Source organism: Pleurodeles waltl, chromosome 6 (assembly GCF_031143425.1).
Source record: "Pleurodeles waltl isolate 20211129_DDA chromosome 6, aPleWal1.hap1.20221129, whole genome shotgun sequence".
Classification (NCBI taxonomy): Eukaryota; Metazoa; Chordata; class Amphibia; order Caudata; family Salamandridae; genus Pleurodeles; species Pleurodeles waltl.
In genome coordinates, this window is record NC_090445.1 from 1,315,829,782 (window position 1) to 1,315,856,856 (window position 27,075).

At 44.3% G+C, this 27,075-nt stretch overlaps 1 protein-coding gene across 4 annotated transcripts in view; it reads left to right on the top strand.

Annotated features, from left to right (window-relative positions):
* The window catches only part of OPN4 (opsin 4), a 714,562-nt gene that overhangs the window by 587,795 nt on the left and 99,692 nt on the right, over positions 1-27,075 (top strand). For 3 of the 4 annotated variants that reach the window (XM_069240595.1, XM_069240598.1, XM_069240597.1), the window contains exon 7: positions 24,464-24,571. The exons of the other annotated variant lie outside the window; for it this stretch is intronic. In XM_069240595.1, the coding sequence (XP_069096696.1) occupies positions 24,464-24,571 (108 nt within the window). The remainder of the gene's footprint in view (positions 1-24,463; positions 24,572-27,075) is intronic. 4 annotated transcript variants of the gene reach the window in all.

The following is a 27,075-nucleotide window of genomic DNA, read 5'->3' on the forward strand; positions in this document are numbered from 1 at the left end:
TTTAATGAGATGCTCAATTCTAATACATTTTTTCAACCTCTACAAATGTCTTGCCAACAAGTTCCGTACCATGGAAATACATCACAATAGGAAACCCTGCCTATTAAGTTTTTCCCAGATCTCTACTTACTGTGACACAAAACATTTCGCTATAGATTCCACATTGCCACCAATACCAATGTCCTCTATTTCTCAACCGGTCGATCTGGTACAACACCTCTCCACTGAGTCCACCCCTGGTTGAAGCCCTCAGTGATGACAACACTCCTGGACATGTGGACATGGATGATGGACCTAGCACATCTGGTCAGCCTGGGCAAACAGCAACAGTGAGTCTCACTGTGTTTACACCAATATCTCCCACTTCAGTTGCAGCAACATCTCAGCCAACACCGTTCACCCCAACCAGTGTACTTAGCCCAGTTAGTACAATCTTGTGCCCCCTTGTCTTGGATCCTGGTGTGCAATTAACCAGCCCTGACACAGAGGGACTAGGACTCAGTTGGAAAGTGTGCCGTGGGACAAGGGTACAGGCTGATAGGGTAGGGTCTGTGGGAGGAAACTGTGGGCCGGCAGAGTGAGTCCACTGGTGCCACTCACAAATAGGACACCATCAGCCTATTCTTGGGTGTTATCTGGAGTCCCATGGGTGAAGGGCCAGGTACCTACTGAACTCGGGAAATGAAGAAGCTACAGAGGGACATGTACCAAAAAATGCAGGCCCATAACTCGAACATGGGCTCCCTAACAGGGGTGCTGATGGACATGCATGCAACCCTAAGCAAGCCTTTTCCACCACCATCTACCTACTCTTGCAATGCAACTACATCAAGCCTATCTACATCTGTGGCAGCCACAGAAAGGGAGGCCCTTCTAGAGGAAGAAACACCTTCAGACACCCCTACCCCTGCAGCAGCGGAACCCCATCCCCCCTCGCAAGTAGGCACATCCAAGTAATAATCGAGGCGGTGCAGATGGCAAGACACCCACCACTGCTAGCAAGAAACCTCAGCCATAATTTTCTCCATTGTGTCCACTCTGGACTAATTCTGGACCCTTTTCTATTTCTGATGGGAGGAGTAATCTGGACTTTGGATTTCAGATAAATTGGCATCTACATCTATGGTTTAATTCACCATGACTGACTACTTCACTTTTCTTTAATGATTGTTTTTGCACTAAGCATGTCTTCACCTTTACCACTTAAAAAAAATGTACAAGTCACAAACTTGTGTGCGGTAGTAAATTTCACATTTAACAAAGTACCTATGTACCATGTGAAATATATATGGATAAAACAAGCTCCTTGTGTAAGCATGGATATATGCTGCATGTACACAATGTTTAACTCAGGATAACAACCATGTCACAGCAACACATACATACAAGTGTCTTCTCTTGTAATATTGTTATTACATTGTTCCAATCATAGGCTGGCAAGATGTCAGAAACACAGCAAATTATGCATGACTCAATTATATGAATAAATGGATAATCTTCATTTTGATTATAAATAAGTAATCATCAAAGAAGCAAACCATCCTAAAATATCATCATAAAATACCATAAAAAGCTTACAATCATACAAAATATATGCAAGAAATAGATATACTTAAAATCACAGCTAAAAACGTTTAAAATTCCATAACTTTGTTCCAATATAGGCCACTTAAAAAAAAAAAGAACAAACTGCATTAGACACTTTATAGTCACCCAACATTTGCAAATAGAGGAAAGCAGGCCTATATCAATAAAAAACCCTTAATTTAAGAACAGACAGCAAAAACCTACATTGGAGAGGCTCATAAAACGTGCAAAAAATCAGATGAACCAAGGTCGAAAGAGAACTATCATCAGAAGGACAGAGCTCAATGGAGGTTGGATCTTTCTGCCCAGGGTGGGAAGCACAGGCAAGAACGAATGGTACTCAAATGAAAAATCTTAAGAATAGACCTCTACCAAGGTTGTTTCACCAAGGTAAGATATGGTTCAGGGCCGATAGAAGTTTTCAAGAGTAATAAATCCCTTAAAACTGGTCCCTCCCACATCATATTTACAGTTTTTTTCTCTAGCAAGGGTAAAGCACAATTCCTTAACCTCTTTAACCATTGCATTAACTGAGCAAGCGAGGGGTAGTGAACAGCTGAGGCAGACCTACAAAGTTAACTACACTCTGTACATGGCTAAGCCATGGGATTTTATTGGCATTGTCACACCCCAAGCAATCCTCTATCGCATCCCTGTTCAGCACTGTAATCTCCCCACTTTACACAGCAATCCACAGGAGCAATGGAACAACTGAGGCAAAATCCTCAGCAAAGTCTAAACCCAAATGGTCATGCAAAAAAAAAGGTAGAGAACACCAGTCCTAGACCTTGTAATCTTCTACAAAACTGGTTCTCTTTCCACTGTATGCTATGACACGTTCAGTAACCTCAAATGCCAGCCCCGTTCACTAGCACTCGGTGACATTTGCAGCAACATATCGGTCTAATACCCACTGCCGCCGCAAACCTAAAAAGTGAACCACCTGCTTGGATCAAACTGCTGGCAGCGGGTCACAAGGCAAGGGACCCAGAAGTTATGTTGGTCAAAAGTGACTTCTAGATAGGGATAGGTAGCAACCCTAGCAATTGCCTTCCCCTTGATAGTAATTGGTATAAGTTTGCTGATTCCCACTAGCCATGTAATGAGTTTTAGTAATATCAGTGTCTAGTTCTACTTCGTCAATAAACACCACAAAAGAATCAACTAGACACTTAAGCCCATTCAGGGTCCAAGAGATAAGTACAGCGTCATCTGAATGTAATAGGGATGGGTTGGGAACTGACTTCACCATAGGCAAGTCTGTCCCTTTTGCTTTCAGGAAAGAATTTAAACCCTTAATATATAGTAAAAACAGAATAGGCATCTTTTCCTAACCCCTCTAGGGAAGCTAAACAAATATGTACATTCTCCACTCTAGCCATTTCTAACACAGGCATTTACATCACTGCGGAGGGCCCATAGAAAATCCACCAGGGGCTGGGGTAATCTGAGTTTTATTAAAATACTCCACAGTTTAGACCTACTCACCCAGTCAAACACACTGCTTATGTCCATAAAAGCCAAGTATAATGTTCCCTTCTTGGCTACCACATATTTTCCTATAATCAAATTGAGTTTTAAGCATTGTTCCATTGTGCCCCTCCCTTCCCGAAAGCCATACTGAGCAGAACAAAGAATATCATTGGTTTGTGGTCAATTCTCAATGCGTTGTAGGATTATCCGACCTACGACTTTGACCACAGAATTAAGCAAAGAAATAGGTCCTGCTGAGTCCTGCCTACTGCCCTTTTTAAACACTGGGATAATCACTGATACTTTCCGTTAGCTGGGAACATTCATTGCAGAGGCAGCATTAAATATGTTATAAAGATCCATGGGGACTCCATGAGGCCCAGATGCCTTGTCTGTAGGGCTGCCCAGGATGGCTAAACGCACTTCCTCCACCTCAAACGTAATGCTTGAAGGGAATATACTGTGTAAGTGATCACATTTACAGGTAGAGACCTTAAGAACATGAAAGGAGGGGATATATCAGACATTGTTCTATGGAATTGACAAAAATGAAATTGGTCTCTGTCATTAGCTATATCACCTTCTCACACAAAAGGAATCATAAATCATGTAAAGCAAGACTCGGACAGATGACAGTACAACAGTTTCTGATCACAGGGTTGTTACAATCCAGTGCTTCTGCATCTTGAAGCATGTCACAAACAAATGTCAGTGATGTGCCCCAAGAACTTTGGCCTACAATGATGAAACACATCAACAGCTACATGCAGATCATACAAATCAGTAGTTAGTCAATGTGAAGGGAAACTAACGGGGCCTACAACTACATATTGTCTGAGAACATGATGATACACAATGCATTATGGTTACTACACGATGAGAAACAAGTCGAATGGAGTCTCCTTAACTTACATCCTATCACTGTACAAGCTGTCTTGGCACATGTTTTGTACACTCAAAGTCTGTAACATACATTCCCAGGAAAATTCTATATCTACTTTGTATGTCATAACAGCATCATATACCTGCTAACGTCACAACTGTCCAAAGGAAGATGCTATGTTGAAGGTACCTAAAAAACACCAAAACAAAGAGGTTAGCTTTGGAACCATTCCTATGACTCAATTCACAAAGCAAACGCCTGGAGTTTACAGTCCATGACAAAAATCTAACCTAATCAAAGCAAAATTACTAAATGAGAATGTCTCAAAATCTTCCTCATCAAACACCCGTTGCCAGAATATGCCAGAGCTTCAGCTTCCTAACATTTTCAATAAATATACACCTCACATCATCACAAGAGTTGACTGAATTGTCAGTTATGACATCTCATAACATACTTACACTCATGAGAAGAAACTGTTGAGGAGATCTTATCACAAGTCAGCTCCTTCCTCTTCACCACTATCTTCATCATTTGGTATTTCAGGATTACCACCCTGTGGCACTTCAGGCTCTCCATCCTCTGCAATTTAAAGGATGTTCCATCGCAGGGTGACGTTATGGAGCATGTAGCAAGCCGCAGTGATTTGACACACCTTCCCGGGTGAGTAGAGCAGGGCTCACCCAGTCTTGTCCAGAAAGTGAAATCTATCCTTCAGGATTCCAAAACCCTGCTTCCCTGCCACCGTGTTCTTCCATGGGCCTCATTGAAGCAGCTTTCCCCTGGAGTAGTTTGATTTCTCAGCAGTGCTAACAACCAAGGTCAGTTAGGATATGCTGAGTCCCCTGTTTTAATAAGACAAAGGTGCTACAATGAGTCACACACTTTGTGATTATACCACCTGACATTACACACACAAAGTTAGGACAGACCTTACTTACTAACAAGCCAGACCCTCTCCGGTTGTAGTTGTGACATCAGCTGGGGTATGGTGCTGTTCTGCATTATGAAAGAATCCTGGGCTCAACCTGGGATCACGGCACAGACGTTTGAAAAATACACATCTGGCAAGCAGACAACCTGCACGTTGATGGACATGAAGTGCTTCCTGTTTTGATAAACTTGTTCACTGCCTTGGAGCAGTACTTATGCAATATGGGTGCCATCAATGGCTCCAATCACATGTGGGGGCAACCAAATCCATAGAAGTTAACATTCACATTGGCTAAGTCCTTAAGTCTATGGAACCTGATATAGCTGTCATTGTGTTTCATCATTGCTGAAAGGATGTCTTTTAATACACCACTGAACATAGGTTGTGACATACCACCTGATGCAGCCACATCCATTAGAAGGATCCTGTGGCCAGAAAATGCAATACTGCCATGAGTGTCACAATAGGTGGGATACATGTTGGATTAGAGTTTTAAGGCTTGAGATCAGGCTCCAACTGACAACATAAATCTTGTATTGTTTGCCTAGTCAGATGGAACTTCTTTATAACATCCCTTTCTTCCATGGTCTGAAAGTCTGGAAATGGGTGGTACACTGGAGGTTGTTGTCTTCTCCCTCTCCCAGGGTACTTATGTGTGAAATCAAATAAGTTGGAGCATTGGTCACAGTGCCCAGAGTAAAATGTATGATGAGCAGGCCAAAAGTCATGTGACAAAACTTAACTGGCTCAAAAAGCATTACACACATCTCACATAACAATTGTCTACTATCCAAAATCCAGGTATAATCCCCATTGTGGTATATGTATGTGTCTACAACATGTATGTGCAGATTATACACTTAAATATTTCTCATGAGCACCTTGATATTGTAAAGTTTGTTTTGCTCTCCCCAAAAAACGTCAGCAGAGGTATACAGTGGTTATATGGCATTTATGCCTCCTAACACACAACACTGATGATTGTGCAACAGATATTACAGATCAATGGATTAGTACATATGTAAACATGTTAAAACACATTTGTATTGGTGGTGACACATTTACCAGCTGTAGTTTCAACCGCTAAAATGGCAGATGCATGACCTTGTATATTGGACTTTTGGAAGCTGCCGTCGGAAGTCAACCGTGCGGTGGGCAATTTCATCCATGGCGGACACAACTTTGATGACTGTGACGGTTGCCGACAAATGGCTGTACATGTACACCATAGTTTGAAAAATAACTCAATTGCCTCCTGTCACTGTTGCTGTCAACACCTCCTGCACCTTAGCTGCTTTTTACCACCTCTGAGAGGAATCATGCCAGGCCAAGCAGGTGAGAGGGCCCCTCCCATCTCTCCAGAGGAGCTGGAGAAACTTGTTGAAGAGGCCCTTCCCTATATTGTCAGCTCTATGGCTTACCAGAGGAAGTAACTATCTCATTTACATATTTTACTCTGTTCAACACCACGATTTCCTTTCTCACAGGCTACAATATGTTTCTGAGTTCCAGATATTTTTAGATTATTAGAGTAGATTGTGGAGCCCTTTACTTTGTGTATTTCAAATCACCACTGTGTTGTGCGATGTGTGATAAGACCTAGATCCTCCTTGTGTTGCGTTCACATATCTATGCAAGCATACTTTTCAGAATACCCATGATATATTTGATGATCAGATAATAGTAAATGAGAAAATACATATATTTAAAATACATCATAAGTTGTCTATGTATATTGTTAGAAGCAGTTGAGGAGGATGTTAGCTATGTGCACAGTCCCATGTATCACTCAACCTAGATCAGGCCTTGTCAAACTGTTGTCTTCGAGCTACCTAAACCTCACTGACCTCTTCAGAGTGCCACACAACCTTAAGCTCACATATTGGATGGCCACAATATGTACTTTTATGTATTGAAGTGAGGGAAATGTGATGTTGCCATGGGTTCTGTATGCTCGTCCTGCAGAGGGCAAGGTCAGACAAAGAGCTTTGTCCATTATAAGCCTTGGCCCAGGCTGGGGAAGAGTTACTGTGGCAATGCAACTGATGCACAGGGTAATCTCCCTGTAGACCTGCAGATCCTTGGATGTTCCCAAAATGAGTCTTCTGAATCAATAGTAGCCCTGAATACTTTTACATAGACTACATTTGGTATTGTAACTGAGGTAACCCAGTTACCTGGTACATCTTTTCATTGACCCACATTGCCAATGTGTGACATTTACTAATGACAGGCACCAAGGTCTGTTGTCACTTATCCATAAGTCATGTTTGCACTGTACAGGCCTATTGCGCAAGTGACAAGCTTACAGTGCTGATAGTTTGTTAATTCTGAAGAGATCATTATATGTGAACCACTAGCTTTGTGACATTCACCCAATCAAACAAAACATACCATAGTTTGTTGAATGTCATCTCTGTAACAGTCTCACGTATCGTAAAATGTGTGTCCTGTGATGCCAGTACACATCACACACACTCAATCAGACATAGTATGATATTCCATTAAGTGGTATGATATTACATTAAGTAGTCCACATGTCTTAGGATGTAGTCTATTCTATGGTACTAGACTGTATGTACCGTATGCAACAAGTCAATGGGCCTGGCTGTAAAGGTGTCTGTACAGTCATGCACAAATAGTTTACCCTTCATAATGTCACAATGGTGTGTTGTGTTTCTTAGTAGCTCACATCACAGTACATGTCGATTGGCCCTGTGCTACATGATGTTATTGGGCACGTTTAGTCAGTGTAGGCCATGACCAGGGTTGAGGATAGTCAGCAGACGACTACAAAAGTGCCTATTTATGTCCCTGTACTTTTCAGCATGTGAGAATTACACATGTAGTGTGTTAACAATTTAAAAATGTTTTTGCTGGGTGTATTCAAAATGTGTGTTTACCAAACAGATATTCTAAAATATGCAATTATGATCTGTTTATTCATCTATTGCATCCATACAGGTCAACACCCATCAGAAGCAAACCATTTGGAGAGCCATCACCCGAAAGGTGCAGACCATGAGGGTCTATCGTCAAAGCAGCATCCATTGCCGGAAAAGGTGGGAGGACCTGGGATGCTGGATCAGGGATATCACAGAGCTCCAGCTGGGGCTGTCCTCCCAACGTGGATGGGACGCACACCAGTCCCTGACCCTCCTAATGGCCCGCATACGGCGATCGCCTACCCAGAGCTTGATGGGCGGTCGAAGGACTCACAGGAGCTAAAAGGGGGTGAGTCATACATGTTATATTGAAAATTTGTGTGTTACAAGCATGAATCCCCCCCATCAATATTTGGGGTGTCCCATGTGCGATGCACAAGAAGAGTAATTGTTTATGTATGTCTCGTAGTAGGTGCATGCTGATATGCTTAGCCAGGAACACAGCAGAGTCCTTGTGAGAAAGTAGCCTCTTTCTAGCCTTGTTACCCCCACTTTTGGCCTGTTTGTGAGTGTATGTCAGGGTGTTTTCACTGTCTCACTGGGATCCTGCCAGCCAGGGCCCAGTGCTCATTGTGAAAACCCTATGTTTTCAGTATGTTTGTTATGTGTCACTGGGACCCTGCTAGCCAGGACCCCAGTGCTCATAAGTTTGTGACCTATATGTATGTGTTCCCTGTGTGATGCCTAACTGTCTCACTGAGGCTCTGCTAATCAGAACCTCAGTGGTTATGCTCTCTCATTTCTTTCAAATTGTCACTAACAGGCTAGTGACCAATTTTATCAATTTACATTGGCTTACTGGAACACCCTTATAATTCCCTAGTATGTGGTACTGAGGTACCCAGGGTATTGGGGTTCCAGGAGATCCCTATGGGCTGCAGCATTTCTTTTGCCACCCATAGGGAGCTCTGACAATTCTTACACAGGCCTGCCACTGCAGCCTGAGTGAAATAACGTCCACGTTATTTCACAGCCATTTTACACTGCACTTAAGTAACTTATAAGTCACCTATATGTCTAACCTTTACCTGGTAAAGGTTAGGTGCAAAGTTACTTAGTGTGAGGGTACCCTGGCACTAGCCAAGGTGCCCCCACATTGTTCAGGGCCAATTCCCCGGACTTTGTGAGTGCGGGGACACCATTACACGCGTGCACTACATATAGGTCAATGGTAACTCCGAATATGGCCATGTAACATGTCTATGATCATGGAATTGCCCCCTCTATGCCATCCTGGCATAGTTGGCACAATCCCATGATCCCAGTGGTCTGTAGCACAGACCCTGGTACTGCCAAACTGCCTTTTCAGGTGTTTCACTGCAGCTGCTGCTGCTGCCAACCCCTCAGGCAGGCTTCTGCCCTCCTGGGGTCCAGCCAGGCCTGGCCCAGGATGGCAGAACAAAGGACTTCTTCTGAGAGAGGGTGTTACACCCTCTCCCTTTGGAAAATGGTGTGAAGGCAGGGGAGGAGTAGCCTCCCCCAGCCTCTGGAAATGCTTTCATGGGCACTTTTGGTGCCCATTTCTGCATAAGCCAGTCTACACTGGTTCAGGGACCCCTTAGCCCTGCTCTGGCGTGAAACTGGACAAAGGAAAGGGGAGTGACCACTCCCCTGACTTGCACCTCCCCTGGGAGGTGTCCAGAGCTCCTCCAGTGTGCTCCAGACCTCTGTCATCTTGGAAACAGAGGTGCTGCTGGCACACTGGACTGCTCTGAGTGGCCAGTGCCACCAGGTGACGTCAGAGACTCCTTCTGATAGGCTCCTTCAGGTGTTACTAGCCTATCATCTCTCCTAGGTAGCCAAACCCTCTTTTCTGGCTATTTAGGGTCTCTGTCTCTGGGGAAACTTTAGATAACGAATGCAAGAGCTCGTCCGAGTTCCTCTGCACCTCTCTCTTCACCTTCTGCCAAGGAATCGACTGCTGACCGCGCTGGAAGCCTGCAAAACTGCAACAAAGTAGCTAAGACGACTACTGCAACTCTGTAACGCTGATCCTGCCGCCTTCTCGACTGTTTTCCTGGTGGTGCATGCTGTGGGGGTAGTCTGCCTCCTCTCTGCACTAGAAGCTCCGAAGAAATCTCCAGTGGGTCGACGGAATCGTCCCCCTGCAACCGCAGGCACCAAAGAACTGCATCACCGGTCCCCTGGGTCTCCTCTCAGCACGACGCGCAAGGTCCTTTGAATCCAGCAACTCTGTCCAAGTGACTCCCACAGTCCAGTGACTCTTCAGTCCAAGTTTGGTGGAGGTAAGTCCTTGCCTCCCCACGCCAGACTGCATTGCTGGGAACCGCGACTTTTGCAGCTACTCCGGCCTCCGTGCACTTCCGGCAGAAATCCTTTGTGCACAGTCCAGCCTGGGTCCACGGCACTCTAACCTGCATTGCACGACCTCCTAAGTTGTTCTCCGGCGACGTGGGACTCCTTTGTGCGACTTCGGGTGAGCACCGTTTTACACATCCTCGTAGTGCCTGTTTCTGGCACTTCTGCGGGTGCTGCCTGCTGCTGAGAGGGCTTCTTGTCTTGCTCGACGCCCCCTCTGTCCCCAGATGCAATTGGAGACATCCTGGTCCCTCCTGGACCACAGCAGCATCCAAAAACCCTTATCGCATGATTTGCAGCTAGCAAGGCTTGTTGGCGGTCTTTCGGCGGGAAAATACTTCTGCACGACTCTCCACGGCGTGAGGGATCCGTCCTCCAAAGGGGAAGTCTCTAGCCCTTGTCGTTCCTGCAGAAACCTAAGCTTCTACTGTCCAGTAGCAGCTTCTTTGCACCGACAGCTGGCATTTCCTGGGCATCTGCCCATCTCCGACTTGCTTGTGACTTTTGGACTTGGTCCCCTTGTTCCACAGGTACCCTCGACTGGAAATCCATCGTTGTTGCATTGCTGGTTTGTGTCTTTCCTGCAGTATTCCCCTATCACGACTTCTATGTCCTTTGGGGAACTTTAGTGCACTTTGCACTCACTTTTCAGGGTCTTGGGGTGGGCTATTTTTCTAACCCTTACTATTTTCTAATAGTCCCAGCGGCCCTCTACAAAGTCACATAGGTTTGGGGTCCATTCGTGGTTCGCATTCCACTTTTGGAGTATATGGTTTGTGTTGCCCCTATCCCTATGTGTCCCCATTGCATCCTATTGTAACTATACATTGTTTGCACTGTTTTCTAAGACTATACTGCATATTTTTGGTATTGTGTATATATATCTTGTGTATATTCCTATCCTCTCACTGAGGGTACACTCTGAGATACTTTGGCATATTGTCATAAAAATAAAGTACCTTTATTTTTTGTATAACTGTGTATTGTGTTTTCTTATGATATTGTGCATATGACACTAAGTGGTACTGTAGGAGCTTCACTCGTCTCCTAGTTCAGCCTAAGCTGCTCTGCTAAGCTACCATTATCTATCAGCCTATGCTGCTAGACACCCTATACACTAATAAGGGATAACTGGGCCTGGTGCAAGGTGCAAGTACCCCTAGGTACTCACTACAAGCCAGTCCAGCCTCCTACAGTCCTTTCCACTACCAATTTAGGCCCTGATTTATACTTTTTGGGGCAAAACTGCACTAACACAGTTTTGCACCAAAACGTTTTGCACAGGCTTGCACCATTTCTGAGCACCAGCCGGACACCATTTTAATGGAATGGTACAAGCTGGTCCAAAGGGTATGATAGTGTAAACAAAAAAAAAATGACGTTATTCGTGTGGGGCTGGCGGTATGGAAGAAGGGGTTTTTGCACCAAAAAATGACGTTAGGCAGGTTAGACTAAAAAAAAACTTTCCTAAAGTCATTTTCTGAAGCAAAACCATCCATGCCACATGACTCCTGTCTTAGAAAAGATAGGAGTCATGCCCACCACCCCAATGGCCAGCACAGGGGACCAGGGGCCCCTGTGCATGGTCATTGCACTCTCTGCCATGTATGGGGGCCCATTCCAGGGCCCCCTATGGCACTTTAAAAAATAAAATAAAATACTTAACTTTACTTACCTGTACTTACCTAGGATTGGGTCCTCCATGCTCCGCTGTCTGTTTGGTGTGGGTGTCCCTGGGGCCTGGGGAAGGTACCTGTGGGGTTATTCCATGGTGTTCCACCATGGGAAAAGGCCCACAGGTCCCCTAACGCCTGCCCTGACCCAGGCATTTGAAAATAGGGCAAAGCAAGCTTTGCACCCTTTTTTGACCCCTCCTCCCTCCTGTGCACCATTTTTGCACGGGAGTATAAATATGGCATTAAGGCCACAGAGTCATTTTTTGCACAGGAACGCCTACCTTGCATCTCAATAGGGCAAGGTAGGTTTCCACATCCAAAAAATGACTTTAACTCCATAAATGTGGTGCTAAGCGGGTCTAGCGCCGAAGTATGAATATGGAGTTAGTTTTGCCCCGAAAAAAATGACACTAATTCAGTGCAAACAGAGTATAAATATGCCCCTTACTGTCTTGAGCAGACACATAACAGTGATTAATCAGCTCATGTTGTTTGATGTTATGTGTGACATTTGCACCCAACAGACCACTTGTCTTCAGTGTGTCAATAGTGATGCTATCTCACTACTGTTTTGCATGTGATGGTGGCCCTCTTACATGTGACATGGCATACAGTGCACTTTGGGTGGAGACACTGAGCAATACTTGAGATAGCAAACATCACTTGTGCCATCAATATTAGTGCCTACATGTTGGCATGCGTAACTTTCACTTTTGTAGTTTCATTTACCATACTGTTTCACACATGATCAACATGTTTTCATAGGTTTTCATAGGTTGATGTCTGATTCCATCACATATATGTGTGTAGGCCAAACTGTATTGGAAATAGTTATACGTTACCACAGACAGGAGTGTGTAAATATTGGTTGGGGGGTCACCCATACCCTAAGCCATTACTCAATGTTGTTAGTCAGGTCCAATCACTGAAGCAATGAAGGACATGACAGGCAGACCTACAGTAATTTCTCACACTGTGAATTTCGTGCCATTGATTTGGAAATATTCAGCTATGGGATTTGCCCAGGTTTATAGGTGAAGGTTCATTCACTGACTGTTGACATGCTTCAGGGAGTGACATGCAGAAATGTAAAAAAATATATGTGAGTGTCTATAGAATGGAATTTGTGTTTGCATGAAAAATGGTACAGTTATGTGTCTTCCTATTAGGAAACAGATTAAACCACCTCTTCAGGTGATGGAGATTCCCAGAGCCTCAACAACCTTCAATGGACTATTGTTTTTTAGCTATGCAATCTAAAAATGGTGTTCTCACCAGTACTAATCTGGACTGGGGATTTCCCTAGGCCTAGCTGATTAATTATGCTGTGGATATTTGTAGGCAAATCTCCCAGGAATTGTGCCATTATTGTCTCTAGCCTACTTTTTGTGTATTATGTGAAACAAAGTGAAGTAACATAATTACAACTTTTTGAGACTATTGTGACAATGGACATGTTAGGACATTTCCATTGGGAAGTTTCAACAGTGTGACATGAGTTTTCCCATGTCACCTTATTCCTGCTACTGTACATATTTCTGTAACATAGCAGTATTAGTTGGCCATCATTTCATCATGATGTTTTATTATTATATATATATATATATATATATATATATATATATATATATATATATATATATAAACATTTACTGATTTAAAGGGCCTTGTGTGGAATCTGTAGAAATTAATTTAGCATGTCCAATCTATCTGAAAACATCAGATGATTGTGATATGCTGCTAGGGCCAAACAATTCAAGGTGATGAGGTGTCTCACTTGATTCATGGGTATTGTGATAGAACAACTTCACTCGTGTATTTGGAGCTGTCTGTGATTATGACTTTACTGTAAACAACTGTTTACAGGACATGTAGCATGCATGCATATGGTCTTGCTAATGTTGAAGACACTGAAGTGAACATTGTAGCTGGGGTCTACCGTACATTTTAGTAATGTTCTGTGATCAAAGCTGTTGGTCAAGTGTGTTCTGGCACATGCAATCAACCTAACTGTAGTTGTCATTTCAGCATCATCCCAGAAAAGCACAGGAGACAGGGCCAACATCTGTGGGAAGCAGCTGTCCACAGTATCTCCGGCTGTGACACAACAGACCCAGAGGGACCTTGTTGCCGAGAGTTTGACAGGAGTGCCAAGGAGGACACAGGCTCAACGTCTTGCTCATCAGAGTCAAGCTCCAGTGGATGCTCTCTAGTGGTGGCAGAACACATACCACAATTTCCTACACCATCCTTGTCCACCACCCAGACCATCATCTCCACCCTCCCTCTTGCTCCCCACCCAGTTGTCCGGGCCCACTCGCCTAAGAAGAAAGTCCACTCCGTCGCTCCAGGTACCTAGACCCCTGCCCCTGATACTCCACTGCCCTGAGTGAGGAGGCTATTGACTTCCTGAGAAACATCTCTGTGGGTCAGACGGCACTACTGAATGCAATCAAGCTGCAGGACAGCCATCTGCAACAGATGGTGGCCTACCCGGAAGGCATCCACACTGGTATGTCTGCCCTACAGAGATCTTTGCAGACTCTGGTCTCCTCCCTTATGGCAACCTTCTACCCATCTTAAACATTCACATCACCTCCTGCCTCTTCCCCATCCAATTTCCCTATTCCCATACCTGTGCCAAGCGCATTCACACAAAAGCATGCACACGCCTCAACAGCCCCAAGCAGCACACAAAAACAGAAACACCACAGAAACACACAAGCATGCAACCACTCACCAGACACTCATGACCTTACCACCACCACCCCAACATACCGCCAGACCCCACACCCACAGACCAATCCACCACCCAACATACCCCAAGACACCACATCTATAAACCCATTCGCAACATATCCCCCGGCACACAACACCCACACCCACAGACCCATCCATCATCTGCAATTTACCCCCAGACACCACACCCACACTCACAGACCCATCCACCAACCCCAACATACCTCCAGACACAGCACCCAACCCCCAGCATTACTCCAGACACCACATACCCACAGGCCCATTCACCATCCCCAGATTCCCGCCAGACACTGCACAGACAGATCCATTCTCCACCCCAGCATACCCAGCACATACACATAACACACCACAAAAAACACAAACACTCACACTCATCCACACAACAGGCATCTACAAAATACAAACATGATACTTTAGACACAGAGACAGCAGCACCCAACCACACCTGACACTTCCACTCCCACGTCCTCTTAACCCCTGATCCCTCAAGGACATTCTACCCATTTTCCCAAGGGAAAATGTGTTCTTTACCCCTGTCAAAGCCACCCCGCTTTCAAAGCCAAAAGACCTCTTCCGTACTCCAACCCATCCCTTCCACATCCAATTACTCCCCTGTGAAATCTTATTACCCATCACTAAACCCAGCCATACCCCACATAAAACCAAAACCCATCCCAAAAACAAGGACATCCCTCACAAAGAGAGGGCCCCCCCTCCCAAAACAAAGAACACTCCTCCCAAAGTCAGGCCCACCCATCCAAAAATCAAAGCCACTCATCCCAACACTGACCCCACCCCTCCTAAATGACATAATTGAGGTGCCTAGACTGCCCACTGGATGACCCTTCCTGGGGAAGTTCCCATGACAGTGTCATGAGAGGCAAGTTTAGTGGCACAGCAGTGTTATGTTGGACTGGCCGTTATTATATGTTTTAATTGGTTTGAATAAAACAAAATTGCTAGTTACATTACACATTAGTCTTGCTGTTACTTTTCTACCATTTTAATGTTCATGGGTACTTTGGGATGTATGACTACAGTTGATTTGTTTTACTCTGATTGATGATCCATTTCATGTGGTTGGTATGATCTGACCTTGGAACCAGTGCTGGAGTCACCCAGGACAAGGGTGTGAGTTATAGTTACTTTAGGGTACGAGTTATAGTTACTTGAGATAACTCTAACTATAACTGCTGAATTTCTATTATTTGGTACATTTAAAATGTGAGCCTAACTATAAAGACCTTGTAAAAATAGTTTTTTTTATAATAAGTGAATTGCTATGTTTTTTTTAAATTCTATTTCCTAACTATAATGCTATAACGTCCCTGTTCAAGTGTGTGTGTTTACATATATATATATATATATATATATATATATATATATATATATATATATATATATGTATATATTTATATATATATATATATATATATATATATATATATATATATATATATATATATATATATATATATATATATATCCAAGAAAGAAGTGACTCAAACAGATGATCTCATTAAAGAACAAAAATATATTTCTACTACAACGTTTCAGCTTCCGCCTTCCTCAGGTAGTACAAGATGGTTTGCTCAGTGGCTGCACAGCTGACACTGGTGGATTTTCAAGAAGCATCATGAGTGAAGATTCCAATTGGAATGTGAAATCAATGCAGTCCTGAGAACTCTTCAGATATGCAGAAATCAAGTGGTATTGTCAGTGATGTTCAGTCCATCTGGATGCAGAGATTTTAAACGGTACATCCAGAAACTTTCTCTGATGTCCAGTAGTTCTTCCAGGACTGCATTGATTCCACATTCCAATTGGAATCTTCACTCATGATGCTTTTTGAAAATCCACCAGTGTCAGCTGTGCAGCCACTGAGCAAACCATCTTGTACTACCTGAGGAAGGCGGAAGCTGAAACGTGGTAGTAGAAATATATTTTTGTTCTTTAATGAGATCATCTGTTTGAGTCACTTCTTTCTTGGATATTACATTTTCTTGTGGCTCTTTGTATCCTTTGGGATCCAGATTTTTGCACTGGCTGGCTGTTGTTTTCTTGTGATCCTGCATCTTCCAGTATATATATATATATATATATATATATATATATATATTATTTTTTTCAAGTCTGTTGGCTCTCATCCTTTGAATCAAGAGACTCAAAGATTGAGAGCTCTATCTTCTTAGAACATTTATGCATCAATAAACATGAAGAAAAGGGGACATTTTTTGGAAATTCGTAATAGAAATTATGCTAAATTGGTAGTATTTGGATGGATTACTTTAAGTGGAAAATGTTAACATGTGAAGCAAAGCACATGGTCCGATGATTATCCTTTTTCTCTATGCTTCATGGTGGCTTCCAACATCACGTTTGTCTACATAGAAGGCGAGCAAAGAAAACAATATATTCACAAGAGTTAGTGATTTCTACACAATAACTGACGTATTTGACTTGGCTCTCACTGCAGGGTCATCCCCAAACGTTTAACCTTTTTCCACTCCACTTGTTTCTGAATTCGTTTTTGTTGGCATTAGGGCTCTGTGCACTTCACCACTGCTAACCAAAGCTAAACTGCTTGAATTTTCTCCCAATAGGTATATTTAATGTAATTGTAAGACACTAAAAAAGTGGCACTACATATGCCCAGGCTTGTACATCAAATGGTACTAGTTGGCCTTCAGCACTGGCTGTGCCACCCACATCTGTAGCACTTTAAACATGTCCCAGGCCTGTAACGGCAGAGCCTGTGTGTGCAGTTTAAACTGCCATTTGGACTTGGAAAAATACATATTTTTTTGAGAATCAAACCTTCCTTTTTTACATATAAGTCTCCCCTAGGTTAGGCCATGGACAGCCCAGGGACAACGTGCAAAGTATTTAAAAACCAGGACATGTACTTTTAAGTTTTAAATGTCTTGTAGTGAAAAACTCTTAAATTTGTTTTTCACTAGATCAAGGCCTATCTCTGACATAGGATTACATTGGTGTTACGTTACTGTGTTTTGCAAGTGTAATTTCCAAATGGTGATAGGCAACCAATTTATGTTTAGGGTCTGATTAGGATTTGGGCGGTTGAACTGCCACAACTCCAGTATGGCGGTGGTGAGGCAGCCACCAAACCGGTGGGCTCACCAACGCTGTATTACAATTTTTCCACCTGGCTGATTGGCGGAAATGCCATATTATGGCGTTTTCACTGGTCAGCCCAGTGGAAACAGTGCAGCAGCATTGCCTCTGGCCGTGGCCAATACCGTCGTAAACAGCACCTTTGGAAGGCACACTGTCAGCACTAGGAGACAGTGCACATTCCAAGGGTGCTGGCAGGGAGGCCCCTGCACTGCCCATGACATAGACAACACTTTCCGCCAGTCTTTTCATGGCAGGGACCCCACCATGAAAAGGCTGGCGGAAAGCAAATATGTGATCAGCACTGCAGTGCCAAATTCAGCACAATTGTGGCTGACCACAACTTTGACTGGCGCCAACTGTCAGGATACCTTATTGTGGCAGAGATGGAGTTCTACTGGTGGTCCAACCGCCAGGACCGTAATGTGGCTGTTGGACCACCAGGTTTGCAGTGTCTGACCACCATCACCAGTTTGGCGGCCTGTGGACTGCCAAACTCTTAACTAGGCCCTTAGTGTCTCTGGAATCACTAATGAAAATCCTAATTTATAGTGAAGGCAAATTTAAAATTGCAAGTCTGAAAATGCCACTTTGAGAAAGTTGCCATTTTCTTGCCTTATCCATTTGGTGCCTGCAGCCTTTCTCTGGGTCACATGACTGGATGTAGATGACAGTTTGACTTTCTGTATTCCTCCTAGCCAGCCACACACAATGGGTAGCTTAGGTGTTGTAGTGAATCCTAGTTTGTTTTAGCGGGATAACAGGAGTTAGCTTAGCCGTAGGCTTGTAAACTCGTGCCCCCATCACCCAGTGACTTTTAACCTACTTAGCTTGCTCTGTCTTAGTCCATTTAATTATTTATTTCCTTTAAAATGGCGGGCTTGTTTATAGTTAGGCCACTTGTTATGGGTTCTATTATCAGTGTCACTGCGCCAAGGCGTCAAGATCAAGCACGAAAGACAAACATACAGTAGGCATTCACACTTAGGGATTTTCCCTCTCTATACTTTCGAGGGATTGTTGATATTAATTGCCGTCCCAAGCATGCCTGTTATCTATTGTTATGAATAAAACTTATGTCAGGGGACCTTGTAAATCTGTATAAATACAACACACTTTTAGACAGATAATCAGAGGGATTCCGACCAGAGGGCATCGCCACCATCGCTGATACCGATGCTGCAGTCATCTTGACACTGACCCAGTCTTCGTGTCCCTGCGGAGTCTGAGATAGAGACCTCATTCCAAGGTAACGAGGGTTGGGGGCTCCTCTCACCTCTCATGGACACAGCTTTGGCAGATTAGGTTTAACGAACCCAGCTCTCCTTTTATAGGTAGGAGGTTAGACTTACTCTCCTTAGGGTACTAGGGCTTATTCCATTTTTTACATATACATATATTTCTTTCATATATTGCATAATGGTGGGGGTCTTTATAACAATGACTCTCCTCTTCACAATACTGTTGCTTGGTATATTCATTATCCTAATCATTGCAGTTCATGCAACTTATCACAAATTGCAGTTATGTTGAATAAAAACTATTATAACTTCACTGCATCTGTGTTATTGCCTTTGTTTGTATGAGATATAATAAATCTGTGAGAAAAGGGTAATTTCCGTTTAACCACGACAACCCTGAGAGATCTTACTTTGAGTCCATGCGTAAGCGACTGCTACAAATCACCTTTTACTATTGTGTTTCTGGTGAGGTACTGCTAGTAAGCCGGTAAGGTTTGGACAACAGTTACAACTAGTTGTAGGAAGGAACTTAGGTGGTCATTCTGACCCTGGCGGTCTTTGACCGCCAGGGCGGAGGACCGCGGGAGCACCGCCGACAGGCCGGCGGTGCTCCAATGGGGATTCCGACCGCGGCGGTAAAGCCGCGGTCGGACCGGCACCACTGGCGGGGTCCCGCCAGTGTACCGCCGCCCCATTGAATCCTCCGCGGCGGCGCAGCTTGCTGCACCGCCGCGGGGATTCCGACCCCCCCTACCGCCATCCAGATCCCGGCGGTCGGACCGCCGGGATCCGGATGGCGGTAGGGGGGGTCGCGGGGCCCCTGGGGGCCCCTGCAGTGCCCATGCCACTGGCATGGGCATTGCAGGGGCCCCCGTAAGAGGGCCCCTACATGTATTTCACTGTCTGCTGCGCAGACAGTGAAATACGCGACGGGTGCAACTGCACCCATCGCACAGCTTCCACTCCGCCGGCTCGATTCCGAGCCGGCTTCATCGTGGAAGCCTCTTTCCCGCTGGGCTGGCGGGCGGTCTGAAGGCGACCGCCCGCCAGCCCAGCGGGAAAGTCAGAATTACCGCCGCGGTCTTTCGACCGCGGAACGGTAATCTGACGGCGGGACTTTGGCGGGCGGCCTCTGCCGCCCGCCAAGGTCAGAATGAGGGCCTTAGTCACCTACAAACGAAAGTACTGTCATCCTGAGACCAGCAGTCTTGCTCAGAGCAAGAGTCCAAACTACGACAGTGTATCTGGATGGGTCATCACTAGCAGCAATATTTGGAAGAGCTAGACCCAGCCCCACTTACAATTGAACAGGCTTTGTCCTGTCTCCACACAAAGAGCTGCATACCCCTATAGTTTGTCTGGAGCACAGGCCAGGAAGGCAGAGCATCTGTGCACTTCAAAGGCATTCCACTAGAAGGTTCTCCCCACTTCAACTGCACAACTATGTATACATACTGAACCTCAGACACCACCCCTTAAGTACACTTCTGGGCCTGTGAAAATTCCTGCCAGGGACAAGGACTGCTGTGCTGCGATAAGGACCGCCACTCTGCTAGACTGCTGCTCTAATGGAACTGTTTCTCTGCTGTGCTGATGCTGAGTCACTATTGTGTGGTGAGGAAGAACTTGTCAACATCAGGGCAGTGCGTGCTCTACAGGCGACTAGAATGCAAAAACCCAGCACTTTCAAGATAACGTAATTTATGCATTGTGCTGATATGCTGTTGTTTAACCTTTTGCATTGCAGAATTTAACCCTGAAGACTTATGTTCAAGGTGCTTATAAATACTGTTCATTTGCAATGTACTGCTGCAGGCTTTCAGAGTGTGTCAGGGTGTGGTCCCTTTCCAGGGCCTTCTAGAAGCTTTCCCTGCAGCATGCCTGGGTGTGGTTTGTGGGCTGGGCCAAGACTCTATATAAGGGAGCCAGCCCAGCTCCACGTGCTCACTATTCAGCGGTCCCGGTGCAGAGCAGCAGCAACTTCCTGAGCTCCTGTTCCGGAGGCCTACTTTGATCTTCCAGGCCTTGCCCTTTCACTTTGTCGGTGATTCTTGATCAGGATGGTAAGGCGGAGGTCGTGCTGGGCCCCAATCCCGTTCTCGAAGGTTTTCGAGTTCTTGCACCTAATTAGCATGACAAAACAATGTTATTCTTCTGCGTGTGAATGTGCGTTTGATGTTTTATGACATTTACATGCTGACACTCGAATCGGCAAGACGTGCAATCCTTTACTCGTGTACAAATCTTGATATTCATTGTGCACTACCATTTTATGGCATTTACAAGGTAGGATTCGAATCAGCAAGACGCCCGATTCATTTCCTGTGCTTAATTCATGTTATTCATTGTACGCTACCATTTCTTGGCATTCATATGGTGGTATTCGAATCGGCAAGACGCGCGATTCATTTCTTGTGCTAAATTCATGATATTCAGTGTGCGCTACCATTTCTTGACATTCACATGATGGCCTTCGAATCGGCAAGACACGCAGTTCATTTCTTGTGCTAAATTCATGATATTCAGTGTGCGCTACCATTTCGTGGAATTCACATGGTGGCCTTCGAATCAGCAAGACGCGCAATTCATTTCTTGTGCGTAATTCATGATATTCAGTGTGCGCTACCATTTCTTGGCATTCACATGGTGGCCTTTGAATCGGCAAGACGCGCGATTCATTTCTTGTGTTTATTTCTTGATTTTCATTGTGTGTTACCATTTCATGGCATTTACGTGGTGACATTCGAATCGGCAGCACGCGCAATTCATTTCTTGTGTTAAACTCATGTTACTCATCGTGCGCTATAATTTCATGGCATTCACTTGGTGGTATTCGAATCAGCAAGACGCGCGATTCATTTCTTGTGCTTAAATCACCATGTTCATTGTGCGCTAGCCCTTCATGGCATTTATTTGGTGGCCTTCGAATCGGCAAGACGCGAGATTCATTTCTCGTGTCTAACTCATGTTATTCCTTGTGCACAATCATTTCATGGCATTTACAAACTTTTGTGGAACTCTGCAAAGTGCGTAATTCATGTTCCGGCATTTTAAGAAAACTAAAGTGTTAGAATTCTAGATGTTATATTGTATGTGCATAATAAGTCCCTCCAGTACAGTTCATATGGTGTTATAGAAATCATTCAGATTATTTCCTGGTCCTCATGCAAAAGACTATGCTTGAATTTGAAAGCTTAATTCTAGAAGGTTCTGATGTTTCTAATCCATGTGTAACATTTCATTGAGTGGTTCATTGGAAAGTTGTATTAATCTTTCTTGATTCCCTCACAGAAATCCAGACATCTTGAGGCCTAGTTATTTAGGGCCAGATGTAGGTAAGTTTTATTTTGCGACTTGCAATTTGCGAGTCAGAGCGACTCGCAGATTGCAACTCGCAAAAGTGCATGCAGAAAGGTGTCTCAGACACCTTCTGCGACTCGCTATGGGGTCGCAAAGACCCAACTCATGAATATTAATGAGGTGGGTTGCTGTTTGCGACCCCATAGCGAGTCCATGCACTCACAGGGATGGTGGCCTGCTGGAGACAGCAGACCACCATGTCTGTGACTGCTTTTTAAATAAAGCATTTCTTTTTTTTTTTCTTTTTGCAGCCCGTTTTCCTTAAAGGAAAACGAGCTGCAAAAAGAAAAACTTCCGAAACCATTTGGTTTCGGTTTTTTCAGAGCAGGCAGTGGTCCATAGGACCACTGCCTGCTCTGAAAAAAAAATTTTTTTTGCATTCACAAAGGGGAAGGGGTCCCATGGGGACCCCTTCCCTTTTGCGAATGAGTTACCATCCACTTCAAGTGGATGGTAACTGCGAGTTGGTTTGTGACCGCATTCGCGGTCCCAAAGCAACTCAGCATGGCGATGCGGTCGCAAATAGGAAGGGAACACCCCTTCCTATTTGCGAGTCGCAGACTCAAATTGCGAGTCGGTACCGACTCGCAATTTGCGGTTGTGCATCGCGTTTGGCCTTTTGCGCCTCGCAAACTGCGTTTTTTGCAGTTTGCGAGGCGCAAAAGGCTTCCTACATCGGGACCTGAAGTCCCTGCGTAATTTATCCATGTTTCCAGTATGACAATGCTTAGAGTCATAGCCTAGTAATGATTAATATGATATAATCTGGATATTGTGTGTTTTAACCTTTTTGCTTCCAACAGGTCTCCTTCCCAGCTGTTCCCTACCTAATCCTCTTTTCCCCACTTGGACTCTCTTAGACTCTGTGATATTCTAATCAGAGTATTGGAGCTGTCTTGTGGTGGGCGTGTTGGGAACGTGCACAGACGCCGAGGATCTGACGACTCTGACAGAACTGGACCTGAAACTTCATCTTGAACCCAGGTCCCCACAGTGACTACAAGGTTTAGTTAGCTGACCTTCTGGTCTGAACCCCAGGGACATAAAAGGCAACCCAAACAGCTCCTAGACCCAGCTGCAGCGATTTCCTAAACCCCCAGTGGCCCATCTCAGGTCCTGGACCCTTGGTTTTCTTCATGGCCTCTTAATTCTAGCTTTTGGGCTCTTCACAACTGCAAACAGGCAGGTTCACACTGAGACTCCGCAGCTCGCATGTCGCCAACCCATTTCTTTGTACTGCAGCATCGACCGCTCGTGGGGGGGCCACCAGTGTGAAGCAGAAGCCCAACCATCAGTGACACCTGGCCTGCTCTTTGCACCACACCCATAGCCTACTGCGATGCATTACATACTCCTCACAACCTCCTCCAACTCGAACTGGACACTTGGTACAAAATTTGGGAAAGTAAAACTTCAGCAGGACTAATGTGGGACTGTATCCGACCTGCACTCCATTGCAGTCAGCCTGAACGTTTTACTTTGACCCTGCTTTTTGGTGCTACTTTTCAGTTTATTCTTAAAAAATCATATCTCCAGTTTTACTGATTGGATGTTTGTATTTCTGGTTTGTTTTATGTATTAAATTCAGTTCTATTTGTCCTGCCTGGTGTGGGATCTTTTTCTGTAGTGTTTTCACTGTTTTGTTGTTTGAAGGGTTTTAAAAGTCCTTTGCATATTTCCTCTAAGTTAAACCTGACAGGTTTGTGCCAACCTACCAGAGGGGGTTGTGCCTTACCTCAACAAGTATTCTGGCTGCTGCTTGACCAGGGCTCTCACACCTTAGTCAACCAGCAACCCAATATCTTACAACATTCATGCAAATTGTATCAGGGTAACAATTGACTTAACTGCATAATTCATTTTTTTACCTAGAAATGTGCAATACCCCACTGAAAATCCCAGCACTAACTGGCCACAATCTCAAAGCTTTGGTAGTAGACTTTACTGTAACCACACTCAGCAGTTACTATATTTTGATTTTTTTAAATAGAGAAAACCAGTGTAGTTTCATTCATTGATGTGTGTCCCAAACATTAATTGAGGGTTTATAATTCACATTTGTAAATAAAAAAATAATAAACATTTGCTGGTATTTGCTTTTATGGTCTACCTACGAAGAACTTACTGTGCTTCTTATTCTTGTTCTCCAGGTATGCTCATGTGCTCACACCCTACGTGAACTCTGTGCCCGCTGTCATTGCCAAGGCATCAGCTATCCACAATCCCATTATTTATGCCATCACTCACCCCAAATATAGGTAGGTCGTGATAACTTATTGTACTTTTTCAAAGTTGTTAGTTCTGGAACCTACTTGAATTGAATACAGCAATGATGTCATTACACGAGTAGGAGGCAACCTCTAGATCGAGCAAAAGTAATGTTAATTATATACCTGTGAGTTAGTGCCTGGTTTATATTTTGGCGAACTGGTTGCTTTGTCACAGACGTGACTGATATCTGGAATTACGAGTGCCATTGGATATCATACACTTGTAATACAGCGGACAGGATATCCGTCACATTTGTGAGGGTGTAACACATCTGCCGAACCCTACATCAGGCTCTTAGTTACTAAGCATAGGCATGCTTCTGTTCACCAAAATTGAAAGTGAGTAGTCAGAATGTTTAGAGAGTACTCTGTGTTCGGACAACTATATTTTTTGATTCTGTAGATAGTTGTCAGTTATAAAGATATGACATACAATCGTTCCCTTAAGGTCCACTAACATTTAGAGGTTCTTTGTCAAATGTCTGTCTGTGACAGATGCTGCAACTTTCAATGTACAGGGCATTGCTTGTTCAATACTACTGCCACAGAATATTACATAACGTGTGCAGGTAATAAAAAATAATGCTTATAGAATTAGCACGATCAGAGGCTTACTTAGTATTTCTTTTATGTTGAAAGCTTATGTACTTCAAAGATATAATACTATATAGTGACATGGTGCTCAAAGCTATGTATACGATCAATTGGCCCTGCTAAAGCCATGGATGCATACAACTTCCTCCATGTACTGTCAAGAATAGCAAGAAACTGACTTTCAGATCTGTGACATAAAACCACCTAATGGTATCTCGTCCCATAATTATACCCTGTTTGCGTTGAATTAGAGTCATTTTTCGACGCAAACTTAACTCCATATATATACTTTGGCGCTAGACCCATCTAGCGCCAAAGTTATGGAGTTAGAGTCATTTTTTTACCATGAAAACCTACCTTGCGTCAATGAGATACAAGGTAGGCGTTCCCGGGCAAAAAATTACTCAAAGGCCTTAGCGCCTTATTTATCCTCCCGTGCAAAAATCACACACAGAGGAGGAGGGTCTTAAATAATGGCGCTAAGCTTGCTTAGCGCCATTATTTATTGCCTGCATCAAGGCCGGCGTTAGGGGAACTGCGGGCTAATTTCCATGGTCAGAGACCGTGGAAACAGTCCACAGGTGGCCTTCCCTGACCCAGGTACACCCCCACCCACCCCCACCTGGAGGACACATAAGGATGGGGAGACCCATCCCAGGTGAGTTTAATTTTTTTTTTCTAAAGTGCCATGGGGGCCCTAACTTGGGCCCCCCTACATGGCACTGTCCCCAATGGCCATGCCCAGGGGTCATATGTCAGATCCTGCCCGTCCTGAGCCCTAAAACCCTGTCCCCTGTAAAAGAAAATGACCTGACCCCTCCATTCACCCTAAATCTACCCCACCCCTAAAAACTGCCCCCAAAGCCTACCCCAGGCCCACTTACCCCATCCCATCCTCTCTTGATCCTTCCTGCTCCACCCATTCACACCACTAGACCACTCTCTGCTTTACCCAAGCATATGTGCGGTTTAGGCATATGTGTGGCTAAGGCAGACATGTAGCTGGTCGTGGTTAAGGCAAACGTTGTTCTGCTTGTGTGCTAAAAGTATGCATGGCTTAGACCGCATTGTTTAGGACATTCCTCTACACAGCATAGAACTGCAGCATGCTTGATTCAGCTGCAAAGAGCTGGGGCAAATAAGGACTCATCCGTGAAGCCATGCCACCACTGTGGAGACAGAAGATGTGTATGGGTTTTGCAGAAGAACTCAGATGGGGAGTATGGATGCAAAGAGGGTATGGAGCAGTGTAAAGCTTTCCTGTGGTGGCAGGGTTGGTGAAGGTCCAGAGCCTCAATGAGCTACTGGCTTTTTAAACATTTCTCAGCAGTACCTGCTATGTTATCTCTTTCCGTGTTATAAAGCATCTTTAATGTCTTGTTTTGAACTATGCAGTGGATTCTGCTCTGACTCTTTTTGTCATGTTAGTTTGCACTACTCCTATAGAACCATGGTTAGGAAATTGTCTCCTGTCATCATAGAGATTAATCCAGGATGTACCTAATAATAAGTGGCAGCATGCTTTGAACTGTTTATAGTGTATTCATAACTAAAATTACATAATGCAGGGTAGAGAAGGGCTGATCTGATTGTTTTAATGGCATCCCCATCCTCTAGCTCCTTGTACCTATGACAGCACTGCTTCCCTTGGACAAGGCCCCAAGCCCTACACTATTCAGTCTAGTGACTGTGAGATATTAGGCCTGATGTACAAAGCGATTTTATCATAGCAGAAGGTCAAATGTGGGTCTTTACCACCACAAAATGGCTTTTTTTAATATACGAAACTCAAAATGTGTAACAAGTTTCTGAGTTAGGGGTTTAGACAAAATATAGAATTGGTATTTGGAAAAAGCATGTAAAAGGCGTCTACTCCGAATACCGATTCCTTATCTCAC